This window comes from Sceloporus undulatus, chromosome 6 (genome assembly GCF_019175285.1).
Source record: "Sceloporus undulatus isolate JIND9_A2432 ecotype Alabama chromosome 6, SceUnd_v1.1, whole genome shotgun sequence".
In the NCBI taxonomy this organism is placed as follows: Eukaryota; Metazoa; Chordata; class Lepidosauria; order Squamata; family Phrynosomatidae; genus Sceloporus; species Sceloporus undulatus.
Window position 1 is genome coordinate 104918885 of NC_056527.1, and position 13174 is coordinate 104932058.

Below are 13174 nucleotides of genomic sequence, written 5' to 3' on the forward strand. Positions count from 1 at the left end.
ATTTTTATGCCATCAGATATGCCATCTGGGATGGGCTGTGCTGTTTTATGGTGTGTATGTAGTCATTTGCTGCATTTTCATGTTTTTAACTTTAAAAAATTGTTTACATATTTATTTATTTTTTATAGTTATTTATATGTTTTTACATGGTTTTTAAATATATCCATCGCATTGGTTGTAAAATAGGCTTTTAAATATGTTGTAAGCCACCTTGCATCCCGTTATTGGAAGAAAGGCAGGATATAAATGAAATAAATGAATGAATGAATAAATAAAGGCCTCCATAAGTGCACCTACTAGGAGATTCCCACACTACTCTCGTATAGTTCTGCTATTCCACTTTTACTGCTTTGGCTGCTTCCTGTTGCATTCTGGGGGTTGTAGTTCAGTGAGGCCTAAGAGCTCTCTGGCTAAGAATTCTAAATGCCCCTTCCTTGATAGCCTTTAGGGCTGAAGGGTGGGGTAAAAATATCATAAATAAATAAATAAATAATAAACTGCAAATCCCAGAATGCAACAGGAGGCAGCCAGATCAGTTAAAGTAGAACAGCAGCAATATAAGAGTATATGTTAAGGTGGTACTTGAGCTGACACTTATACTAGGAGAGTTCAGGCACCCATAGGCTGTTTGCAGAAGGCATTCACTCAAATTTTAGGTGCAGCTCTTTCTGACGTAAGGCAATGATGCAGAGACTGGGGCAAAGGTCCTATATTTGCATGCAGCTCTGCAGACACATTTCTGCATTCTTCCATTGCCCTACAGCTGTCAAGCCATAGGAGGGACACCTCATGATGATGATGCTTGCTGCAAGGAGTGGAGAAGGAGTCAGATCAGACCATGGAGATGCAGCTAGTCTCAGCTCAGTTCTTAAATGGAGTGCACCCACCTTTTCCTTCCTCCAGGGGCTTAGGGAAGCCACATCTTTGTTGTCTGAATTGTATACTGTCCCTATTTGGCATGGGCAGTCCCGATTAGTCCTCTGTCATCCCACTTTTTCAGCTGCTTTTAAAATGTCCTAGTTCTGTGTATCATGAGGAAGGAGGCTCTCTGGGGAAATGTAGTGAATTGTGTTTCCAAAGGACTGGTGAGGAGTGCAGTTGCTGAGTTCTAATTTGTCCTTTACCATTGGTATGATGCACGGCTCTATCTATGTATTCTAAGCTGCTTAGAGGCCTATATAGGTTAGTTTAGCTTCCTTTACCCTCTGCTTACATTCCCTGCCTCAGTAGCACTCCTCAGATAAGCTGTGCAAGGTACAGACAGAATAGCCTAAACATCTTTGCAACTGTTATGTGGCTGGGGAAGTCTCTCTGCTGAATCTTCTCTTCTCCCAGTCCCAAAAACTACAGAAAGAGGCCAAAGTCTCACCCTTCCAATCCAACCTGTAAGTTTCACCAAAGCTTATAGAAAGCAGGTTCTGGTGGTATACAGTATACCTCCCACCCATAGAGTTGCCAGGTCAGGACTATCTAAGGCTTGAAATTTCAGGACCCAAATTTATAATCTAATGATATACCCTTTTAGTTTATGAATGCAAGTTTTTCTGAAATCTGCTGTATCCTGACATTTGGACTGAGGCAAATGCAATTTAAAAACAACAATGACAACCACCACCAGGGATAAATACAGAGTTGCCAATGCATTTACACACAAATACATTTAGCACTATTCAAAGATATAGCTGTGTTAGTCTGGAAAACCAGTGTGCAAAGGATTTTCTAGTACCTTTTAAGACTGACTCCACTACACACTGAGGCTACACTAGACACACTGCTCCTTTGAAAACAGGAGTTAAGTTTTAAAAGAAAGAAAGCTGACCTTTTGTGATAATACGTTCTCCAATTTGGTTTTGAAGGGCTTGTACAGTTTATGGGATATAGCCCTGCGCATTGTCTCATTTTTTAAAATTCCAACCAAGCCTAAAGCAGGTCAAGAAATGCCAGACTGTGTGACTCCAATTAATTTCAGACATCATTTGTATAATAGCTGGTGCCTTCTCAATTTGTTTGAATTGTACCCTCTCTGCAATCTGAAATCTGGGATGGGAGGGGGAAAGAAATGCACACAGCTCTACGTACTTGGCAGTTTTCCCAGTTTGTTCATGAATTTGTCTTTCATGTCAGAAAAAACATTCTCCTTGGTGGGCATTTCGGTGGCATTGAGGGATGGCTCCATTTCGGAGTCTGTCACCTCTGAATCCACCCGCGCTGACCTCCGTGCTGCATTCATTGTGGACCCTGGAAGAGGAAGCAGAAAGCAGAGCAATGAAACCCGTCCAGTTTAACTCATTTCAAGCAAAGATTTGGATTTCCATTTCTATATGCAGGCATATCCCACATAACAAAGCCTCTGGCTAAGAAGCTCCTTTTGACAAAGTCTTTCACAAGCCCACATTTCCTCTTCATTCTCTGTCAAGCTAGAAGGTTTTTAGCAGCATTGGCATTTGGAAGGAAGAAACATAGACTTTTGGTGCTGAGCTGCAGAAGCTTGTCTGTATTAAACAACCCAATAAATACCTACGCTAAGATAGAATGGGAGCTACTCTAGCTGATTCTACTCTAGCTGCGTATGCCTGGCTATATTAGGCAAGATAAATAGCAGCAGCCTCCAGAATCCTTAACTGAACATTTGTGAGCAGCAAAACAGAGAAGAGAGGAAAGCAGATAAACTTGCCTCACCAGCTCCAGTGGAGACTGAGGAAATAAAAGGTGGATGCATTTTCCAAGAAGCATTCAAGTGATCTCTAGAAAGTTAAAATATTTTTATTAACTTAGGCAAGGCTCAGCTGGCCTGGTTGTTTCATTTCATATGTAAATTTTATTAGTTTTGAATGAAAATTTTGCTTGAACATTTTGAACTGCTTTTCTTTTTTGTGGTACAGGAACTGTATTCTTTCTATGTTTGTTCCCTCTCTTTTCTTTCCATGTTTCTGGCTCTGGTACCAAATTTTCTATTAAAGACGTAATACCCAGGAACACATCTACATTGTTAAATGAGGCATACCTGTATTTATATTTTTAAAAAGATAAAATTTAACAGAAATTGATGGTCTCTATTCCCTTCCCTCGTCCTATATTGTGGTTTTCTCAATCTCTGCCTAAGGATTTATGAGTTGATTGTACTATGCAACCCATGTGCTGAATGGCAATATTGCAAAATTGGATGTACACCTGAACATGCAATAGGATGATCATCTAAATACACAACCAAATGCCATTGTGCATCAACTAAATACACAATCAAATGCACAATGGCACTGTGTGCACAGGTCCATTTTGCCACCCTTTGACCAGAATGCAAGCAAAAATATCCAACCACATCCATAAGGAAACGTACGCATGTGCAAGACACCAATGGTATTCTGGTCACAATTGTGATGGCTGCTGTTTTAGGAAAGACTCTGCCTCAGATCCTGCATCAGAGGCTACAATGCATAACTTTAACGATGACGGAGCTCTGTCACTGACATGACACTCAGCCATGCTAGTGAATTGCCATGATGCTCAAAGGGGCATAATGCAAGATGTCGCGATGTGCAATGTGTCTTGATGCCCATAGTGTCCCATTATGTATCAGGACATATTTTTGGACTTAATTGTTTTCTAATTGCACAATTGTTGTTTTTTATTAACTTTTGTATTTTGTGGATTTTTAACAATGTTTTTATTCGTTGTAAGCAGCTTTGAGTCCCAATTTGGGTTATAAATAAAATACAATAAAGTGCACTGGGACACAATGTGCATCGGAACCGCATGCCCAACAGCCATTCTGCTGGCTCTGTTTACACAATAATCCCAGAGATGTAGCTATGTCTCTGCTCCCCCCTCTCAGAATACAACTGTTTCACCGCATTGCAATTCACTTATTTGATCGTAAGCCAGTTTGCGACGACACAAATACCTAACAGGGTACCAGTCAGGTTTTTAAAAAACAAAATACTGGTGCATATTACATACTACCACAACAAACAGCCCTAAAGTTGAAAACACACTTGGTAGATCTGTCACTGATGTCTTGGTTTTTCTACTAGCTTCTAAGGTTGTGTAGCCCTCCAGAAATTGTTGGATTGGAGCTCGTGTGATCTGTCACTCTTGCCTCTTGATAGCTGATGGGAGTTGCAGTCCAACAACATCTGAAGGCCACAGGCTGCCCAATCTTGACCTAACTAAACTACTGTGGTTTTCCAAAGGATCTCTTGCAGCCTACAAATAAACACTTTAAGATCATGACTCTTGTCAGCTCTAATTGACATGGCTGGAAGATGCCACCACTCTCTCTTGAAATAGTAAAAACAAAGATGCCAGCCACAGATGCTGGCGAAACGTCAGGAAGAAACTCTTCTAGAACATGGCCACATAGCCTGAAAGACCCACAAAAAACTACAAAAAATGTATTCATCCTTTCCCCCCATTCAGTCTCACTTTTAAAGTGTCATTAATGTGGCTTGTCTCTGATTAGTTTGTGGTTTGTTTTTGGTCTTTTAGCCACTCTTCTGCTGCTTACAATTTGATTCTTCTCCAGCCAAGTAGCTTGAAAAATGTCAGGCATTCTATTACTTCCATATAGACCAGCCCTCCAGGGCATCAGCCCTGCCAATTTTCAAAAAGGCAGGGCAAAGGGCTTCTGTTTTACAAGCATTAGTAAAAGGAACCGAGACACAGCCAAGCATCTATCTGAACTAAATTGTATAGTGTCCAGATGGAGAGAAGTAATTGTACCACTCTATTCTGCTTTGGTCAGAATACGGTGTCCAGTTGGGGAGTGCCAAGCTGGAATGTGTTCAGAGGAGGACAAAGCCTATTCACACTTCATAATTATAGCACCATTGTTCCATTTTAAACTGCTATGGTTGAAGGATTGGTGGCTTAGAGACGGTCATTTATATTTCACAACCAGAGCACTCTAGTGCTTCACCAAACTACAAGACCCAGGAAGCAATGGGATGGAAGCATTGCATTATAACTGTTGTAGTATGATAGCGTACCAAGATGGTAATAGTTCTGGAACAGCTTAAAGAGCTGGTAGTGGGTAGGTTTTGCTTGAATAAGAGAAGGTTGAGAGGTGATATGATAGCCATCTTTAAATAGTTAAAGGGATGTCAAATAGAAGATGGAGTAGCTTGTTTTCTCCTGCTCCAGAGTATAAGACCTGAATCATAAGATTCAAAGTGCAAGAGATTCCACCAAAACATTAGGGGGGAAATCCTGATGGTAAGAGCTGCTCAACGTGGAAAAGACTGCCTAAGGATGCATCTGCACTGTACAAATAATGCAGGCTGACACCACTTTAAATGTTGTAGCGCCTTCCTATGGAATTCTGGGGTTTACAGCTTTACAAGGCATCGGCACTGTTTGGTAGAGAAGGCCTTGTAAAACTACATATTCCAGGATTCCATAGGACAGAGCTACAGCACTTAAAGTGGCATCAAACTGGATTATTTTTACAGTGTAGATGCATCCTGCTTCTATCTGCCAGCTGTTCCCCTCTCAGCCTCCTATGGAATCCTGTGCATGCCCTGATCTCCCTTCTTGTAGTCCATCCACTCAGTGAAAACCAGTCCTCTTTGTGGATGATAGTTCAAATTTTTTAATCATTTAAATGATCATCCTTCCAAATTGGACATTTTATTCTGATTTTGCAGAATGTACATGCATTACTGCAGAATTACACAAACTGCTGCAGAATTTACACAGAAGTATCCTGAAAACGGAGGCATTTTATGATGCCATCCTTTGCAGAGCTGAAAAAAGTAGTGCCAAGTTTCAGTAACTTTCTGTGTGCCTTTTTAAAACTGCGTGGCAGAGGCTGGTAATGATTATTGTGCCTTTTAGCAAGTCAAAATGCCGAGATCAGAGGCCGGTGACTATAATTTACAAATATATCTCATGAATGAACACAGTGGTGGGATGGGAGTTGGATTTTGTTTTTATTAAAAACAACCCTGGCTTGCATGGATAAAATAAAAAACTGGATAACGTATCTACAGCCACCTGTTTTTCTGGACTGGTTGTCCCTTGTTTTCTGGCAGAATTATCTTTTTGTGTGAAATTTGGGTATGCTGGGGGAGTACCCTGGAAAGAATGTGCTTTATTTGAAAGCAGGAACCAAAATCCTTGGTTCACCATCCTCAGAGATGTGTAATTACTGGCAAGTTTCCAAAGAGAGAACCATGCGGGTCAGCTTCTGTAATTCAAAGATGACTTTGGCAGCTGCTTGGAGACTCACAGACACATTGGCACGTCTCAGAAACCGCTTTTGCTCAGATCTCACCCACACACCTGCGCAATATGGCACAGACACACCTGACAGATGATATGCCACAGATCTGAGGAAGTGGATCGTAATCCACAAAAGCTCATGCTGAAATAAATCTGTTTGGCTTAAAGATGCTACAGGGCTATTTGATGTCCCTCTGTAGGGTGGATTCTCCCTCCCTGCTTCTCTTTCTCTCTCTTTCATGTGTGCACATCCCCTTTGAACCAAAACCACTACTACCCTCTTGGCCTCATGTCTCCTCTTCTGTTGCAACAAGCATGTTGCAATAGCTTCACCAAGGGCAAGGAAGAACAGGAGGATGAGGAGGGGGGAGATGGAGAAGATGATGAAGAAGAGAGCAGCTGCCAGGGCTCCCTTGCGCCCATTACAAAGCATCAGCTGCTGATTGGACCAAGCATCTCCCCTGATGCTTGATGGACAGAATGGCAACAGCTTGGCTTGGGTGGAGGAAGGAGGGGCCGGCAGTCCCTTGGGGAGTTTCCCTATAATAATAACAACACAGTCAGGGAAGGCACGTAATGCAGGCACGCTGCTTTGGATTTCAGGATCTTGAGAGCAGTTGGGCAGACCAAGCTGGGCGGTGGTGCTGTTGCACTGTGATCTCCTTACTGGAGAAGACCACACTCCCCAAATCACACCCTCTCCACTCCCAGAATCCTCAGTCACTCCACCGCCGACCACTGCACAACAGACCTGCATAGATCATATGCCATGGCAGCCCCCAGGTGAATACAAACATTGCAAAACTGCTCAATTCATTATAGAATAATGGAATCATTCAGTTGGAAATCTCAAGGACCATCAAGTCTCCCTCTCTTGCTATGCTGGAATACACAAGCAAAGCACACATACACACACCCCAACAGATGGCCATCCAGCCTCTATTTAAAAACCGCCAAAGAAAGAGACTCCACTACATCCCGAAGGAGCATGTTCCAGTGTCGAACAGCTTTTATCGTCGGGAAGTTCTTCCTAATGTTGAGTGGAATCTCTTTTCCTGTAGTTTGAATCCATTGCTCTGTGTCTTTTGTTCTCTTGTCTCACTCCTATTCTTCTTTTCTTCCAGAGGATTCAGGAGTTCTGAAGGCAGCTCCTTTTCACTCATTAGCCTCCATTTCCTTCTAAGGAACAGTGGAGGCTGGCTTCCCAGGGCTTTAACTCCTTAGCACGCCCCATCTTTCTACAAAGTACTCAAAACGGCAGCCTCTCTCGATCCCTGTGGACCTTTTGAGTGGTAATGGTATCCACTCTAAATAATTAACAGGGAAGGAAAGTGCTGGGTGCAAAGGACGAGCAAGCCCAAGGGAACACCAGTTTTGGATTATCTGCCACACTTGGCCACTGTCTCTACAAATCAGATTGACAGAATGTTTCTCTTTCTTGGACAGTCCCATTTATCTCCTGACAAATTGGCTGGAACTGCCTTGGGCTCCAGGAGCAAACACTGACACAGAGGAAGAGAAAGGGAGAGGATGGAGACAAGAAAAAGAGATCATCCTGCACAAGCTGACTTGCCTTGGGCATTGCTCTCTTTGTGGTGCCATCATTTGAACTCGAGACTCTGGGCCTCCACCCTTGCATCTTTTCATTTAACTGAGAGTTACGGTGGTGTAGGGCTTAGATTTTCAAACTGTGATCATTTGCAATCTTGGTTTATAGGCAGAGCATGCATTGGTTCCTCAGCTTGGAAGAAATGAGAACCTGTGGCTTAGAAATCGTTAGAACTCATGGATGTGTTGAATGATTTGTAAATCTCTCAACTGGGGGGGAAATATCTGAGTGCTGCAAAAAACTTTTAAAAATGTATGAAACACAAGCAAGAAACAGTAACTGAAAAAAGCACCACAATAAAACTTGCAGCAAAAGTGAAAACACTACAGCATACAAAACCAAGATCAAATCATCAGCAAAGAAGAGCTGTAATTTCATCTAAAGGATGATGGGAGACTCATAGAATCACAGAACTGTAGCGTTGGAAGGAACCACAACTGTCATCTAATCCAAACACCTGTCACTGGAGAAACACAGCAAATGCATCCCTGACAGATGGTCATCAACCACTGTTTAAAAACCTCCAATAAAGGTTGGAGCTACTTACCCAGAGAGCTCTAACCAGACAGCTTTTCCTAATGTTTAATCCAAATCCCCTTTCTTGTAATTTGAATCTGTTGCTTGAGATCTTATTCTTTGGAGTAGCTGAAAACAGGCCTGCCCCACCTTCCACATGGCAACACTTCAAATATTTGAAGCCAACTATCACACTGCGTCACTCATTCTTTCCTCCTCCAGATTAAACATCCCCAGGTCCCTCAATCATCCCCCATAGGGCTTGGCTTCAAGATACTTTGCCATATTTGTCACCCTTTTCTGGATATCTTCCATCTTGTTGATAGCGTTGGAAAACTAGTGCCCCAAACTGGTCACAGTACTACAGCTGAAGCCTGAACAAAGAAGAATATAGTGGGGATGTTATTTCTCTTGATCTAGATGCTGTATTTCTGTTCATGCAATCTGGGGTGCCATTTTTCTCCTTTTTTTGCCACTACATTATACTGTGAGAACAACAGAATCATAGAGTTGGACGGTCCCCTAAAGGCCATCAAATCCAACACAGACTCGATGTAGAAACTCCAGCTAGAGCATCCCTAGTAGGCACTGCAGAAATAATGCAGTGTGACAATGCTTTAGGTGCCATAGCTCAATACTATGGAAATCTGTTTTTTAGTTTTGTGAGATATTTAGCCTTCTCTGTCAGAGAGCTCTGGTCTCACAACAAACTACAGATCCCAGGATTCCAGAGCATGGAGCCATGTCAGTTAAAGTGGTGTCAAACTGCATTATTTCTACATTGCAGTGTAGGGAATTTGTTTGATTGCCAAACCACTCTTATTGTAAAGAAGTTTCTTCTAATGTTCAATTGAAACCTAACTCTCTTTTCACTTAAACCCATGCAACCTGGTTTTATCTGCTGGAGCAGCAGAGAACAAAATTGCACCCTCTTCTCTGTGACACCCCTTTAAATATTTTAAAAGTGCCATCACGTCATCTCTCAGTCTTCTCTTCACCATGCTGAATGTGTCCAGCTCCTTCAACCTTTCCTCATACGTTTTGTTCTCCGTACCTCTTATCATCCTTGATGATTCATATTTAGCTTGTGAATCCAGAGGTCTTCACGTGCCACCAAAAAAGACCACAATGCTGGTGCCAGGTGAGCTTCTCCAAGGTGGGCATTCTGCAGATGGGATGCCAATCTAGAACAGGCCATTTCTTATCCAGCCATCCATTTGGTGATGTGGGGAAACCCCAAGGAAAGTCTGAGATGAAGATCTTCAGGTGGGAGTAAGTAAATAAGGAGAAAGGAGCTCCTTTAGGTTACTTGTCCATAAGCCACTTAGAGCTTTAAAGACTGAAATCATACATGTCACAAAGGAGAATGGAAAGAGAGGAGTGGGGAGGCATATAATATGAGCACAGAGCTTCTTATATATGAACTGGGCCACTGAGCCCAACAAGAGATATATGCAATTTAATGCACGTAGTATATAACCTCAAGCGGATGGCTGATGTGTGCATGGTGGATGGAGAAACAGAAACACTTTTTGTGTGTGGAGGGGAGAAAGTATTCAGCTCATCAGAGATGTGGGAAGAAGATGGTTTAAGGGTTAAAGAGTTAAATTGCACTCTTTATTTGATCTCAGTATTAAGAGAGAATTGGGCAGGGTGATTTAAAATGCATTTGTGTGGGTTTATTTTGACAGTGGCACATGGCGTTGTTCACAGACCCAGCAGCTGAATGGGCATGGCTTTCCTGTAAATATTGTTTCAGTTTGACAGAGAAATGGGAAGGAAGAGAAATGGTGCAGAGACAGAAGAAACAGGGGCAGGGGAGGGGAGATGGAGAAAGATAGAAGGAAAGAGTAGTTAAAAGGCTCTCCACTCTGCTTTCACTCGTCTTTTCAACACCCCTCCCACACTCGTCTTTTGCATCCTCCCATAATAAGCCCATAAGTCCATCACCCACCTGGCACATTCGTTCTGCCTCTCCCCCCACTTTACTGCTCCTTGACAGCTCGCAGATGGGATTGGCAGAGCTTATGTGCTTCTCCACAACCCAAATCCTTGAGACATTGTTTCAGAAGCAGGATTTAACACCACTCGGCTGCTGGGCAGAGGAAGAGATGTATATGGGATGGGAGGGAGACAGGGTGAAAAAGAGAGGGCTGCTTTCAGCCTTAAACTGTGAATGGTCTGAAGGCACCTGAAGAAACCCTCTCAAAGCTGACTTAAGTCAGGTCAATGCCTAGATGAGAGATCTTCTGGAAATGTAAATGGATCAAGGACCAGCCTTACCGATAGGCAGCAGAGGCAGACACCTCAAGCAGTGGATGCTGAGAGGGAGGGAGAAGAAATAGGTGCTAAAGGACAAGAATGTGTTGTGATAGCCGAGCCAATCTGTTAGTCACTAAGCCAAGAGTGGAGAATCCAAGGGACAAATTTGGTTTTAGGGATGTTTCCAGGAACCATATTCCAGTGGTGGAGGAGGCCCAAGGCAAAAGGAGAGAGGCAAAAAATAACAGTAGGTTTTTAGCTTTGATATCTTACTGCTACCTACTAGGTCCTAGGGTAGGCTTTTCAACATTTTAGTGTGGGGCCAGAGTGGCATAGTGGTTTGAGTGTTGGACTCTGGAGACCAGGGTTCAATTCCTGGCTCAGCCATGAAGCCCATTAGGTGACCTTAGGCTAGTCGCTTGCTCTCAGCCCTCCTCTGAACAAATCTTGCCAAGAAAACCCCATGATAGGGCCGCCATAAGTCAGAAACAACTTGAAGGCACACAATACCAAACATCAAATGCAAAAGCTGGGAGCTACCAAATGAATCGTGTTCTGGGAAAGAGGACATGGCTAGTGATGTAGCGAAGTCTTTTTCTCAAGGTCTCAAGTCTCCACCTTCAAGTCTCAAGTCGAGTCTCCAGTCGCTGAAGGTAATTTCAAGTCAAGTCTCAAGTCTAGTCTCAAGTAAGGGAACCAGCTTCAGCAGAAAAAAAAACAGAGGCGAGGTTGGATGGTGTAGAGACTACAGGTGGATCCTTCTAAAGATTTTTAAAAGGATTAGAAAGCTCCTTGAATGCACATTGCAGACATGATGTTGAGTAGACCTTAACCCCATCTCAAGCTCAGATCATAGGACATGTTTCTCTGAGGGGAAAAGCAAATGCATTAGGGAATGAGTTTGAGTTGGGAGTTGAGATCTATTCAGCAGCCTCTGCCCACTGCACATTGGGGAGCATTATTGCTCTGTTTTCCTAGGATCAAGAGGCAAGGCTTGTCTCCATAGCATGGGACACGTTTCTCAGACAGGAACAGCAAATACATTAGGCAATGGGCTTGAGGCAGAGGCCTACAGGAAGCAGGGGCTTTCTTTACAGCAAATCTAAACTTCTGCTTCCATCACTGAAAGGCAAAAGTGGAAAATGAATGTTGTTCAAAGGAGGAAAACCGTTTTCCATTCTGTAACAGTCCTGGAATAAGTTAGGACAGCAAATCAGTCACTAAGAATACATAAGTCACTAGTTGAGTCAAGTCAATGCACCATTTACTGCAGAGTTGAGTGTAAATCATCATTAAAAGTGACTTGAGTTTGAGTCAATTAATTTGAATCAACATCACTGGACATGGCTGCCTGGGAACCCCAAAGGAACAGATTTAAACCACTGGGGCTAAGATTTTCCATCCCTATTCTAAACTAACCTGCTAGTTGGTATGCATTTACTTCTGCTGAGGAAATTTTAAACCACCTGTCCATTTGGTTCTAGTCTGTGGAATGAGGAGAGAAACCTTTGCTTGGACAGGAAAATATTTTAGTCTAGTTCTGCTGTAGATAGGGACCTCCAATCTGTTCTAAAGGTTTGCATGGGGGGTCAACAATGACAGGCAGGTTGTTAATAATTTTGCCTACTCACCAATACTTGCAGGAGGAGGACAAATTACTTTGCTATCTCCTCAACATTTCACATATGAAAACCAGAACATGTTTGGCCAAAAAACATCAGGATGTGGTCAAGATGGCAAAAGTTATTAATGAGGAAGAACAAATAAGCTAAGAGACGTTGCAGCAGTTTGCGTCTGCCTGAGCCTACTGGGAGGTGGAAGACTCCACTCCTCCTCTTGTCTCCCCTCTGCTAAGATTATTGAATGCAAAGTGCGGTTATACTTTGGAGACATTTTGCAGCAACAGAAGTAAGCTGAGGACAAGGGAGGAGTGAGAACAGGTGAGGAGAAAGAAACTGGGGCATTTTAAAAGATGCTGAAAAAGTGGGATGGCAGAGGATTAATCAGGATTGCCTCTGCCAAATCAGGACAGTTGAGGGGAATGCTTTCCCCTTTCACGTTCACTTAAATTTCTTTAAATAAGAAGACTCTAACAACAACAATTTATACTCAAAAATGTCCTCCATTTATTTAATGCAGCTTACTCCCAAGAAACTCCCAACTATGGATTGCAGGCTTCCTATTATTCCTAGGAGGATTAAATGACAATTACTACTGTATTAATATTTATTAGTACGTGATCATTTAGTACACTTCTCCTAGATAATTCCTGAGGAGGATCAACTATGAAAGAGTCTTGGTGGCTCAATGTTGTCAAATCATGGGGTGTGTGTGTTAAGACACCCCCCAATCTTGTTTTAGAGGGGGTTCAAACCCCCTTATTCTGATGCCCATGGCTGTGGATGCCATCTTGAAGACTCTGTTGTGAAAAGCAACACCTGAAATAACTAAGCTGCCTGTATAATTTTTAGCCTGGAGACAAAAGGCTGGTGTTTTCCTCATAAGCTATAAGCTTTGAATAAGTGAATGGAAAAGTCTGTGCTTTCTTCATAGCCACATCCGTAACTC

At 42.6% G+C, this 13174-nt stretch overlaps 1 protein-coding gene across 2 annotated transcripts in view; it reads right to left on the minus strand.

Annotated features, from left to right (window-relative positions):
* The window catches only part of SYT5 (synaptotagmin 5), a 42204-nt gene that overhangs the window by 11692 nt on the left and 17338 nt on the right, over nt 1-13174 (minus strand). For both annotated transcript variants that reach the window (XM_042477276.1, XM_042477277.1), the window contains exon 2: nt 2080-2238. In XM_042477276.1, the coding sequence (XP_042333210.1) occupies nt 2080-2230 (151 nt within the window). In that variant the 5' untranslated portion in view covers nt 2231-2238. The remainder of the gene's footprint in view (nt 1-2079; nt 2239-13174) is intronic.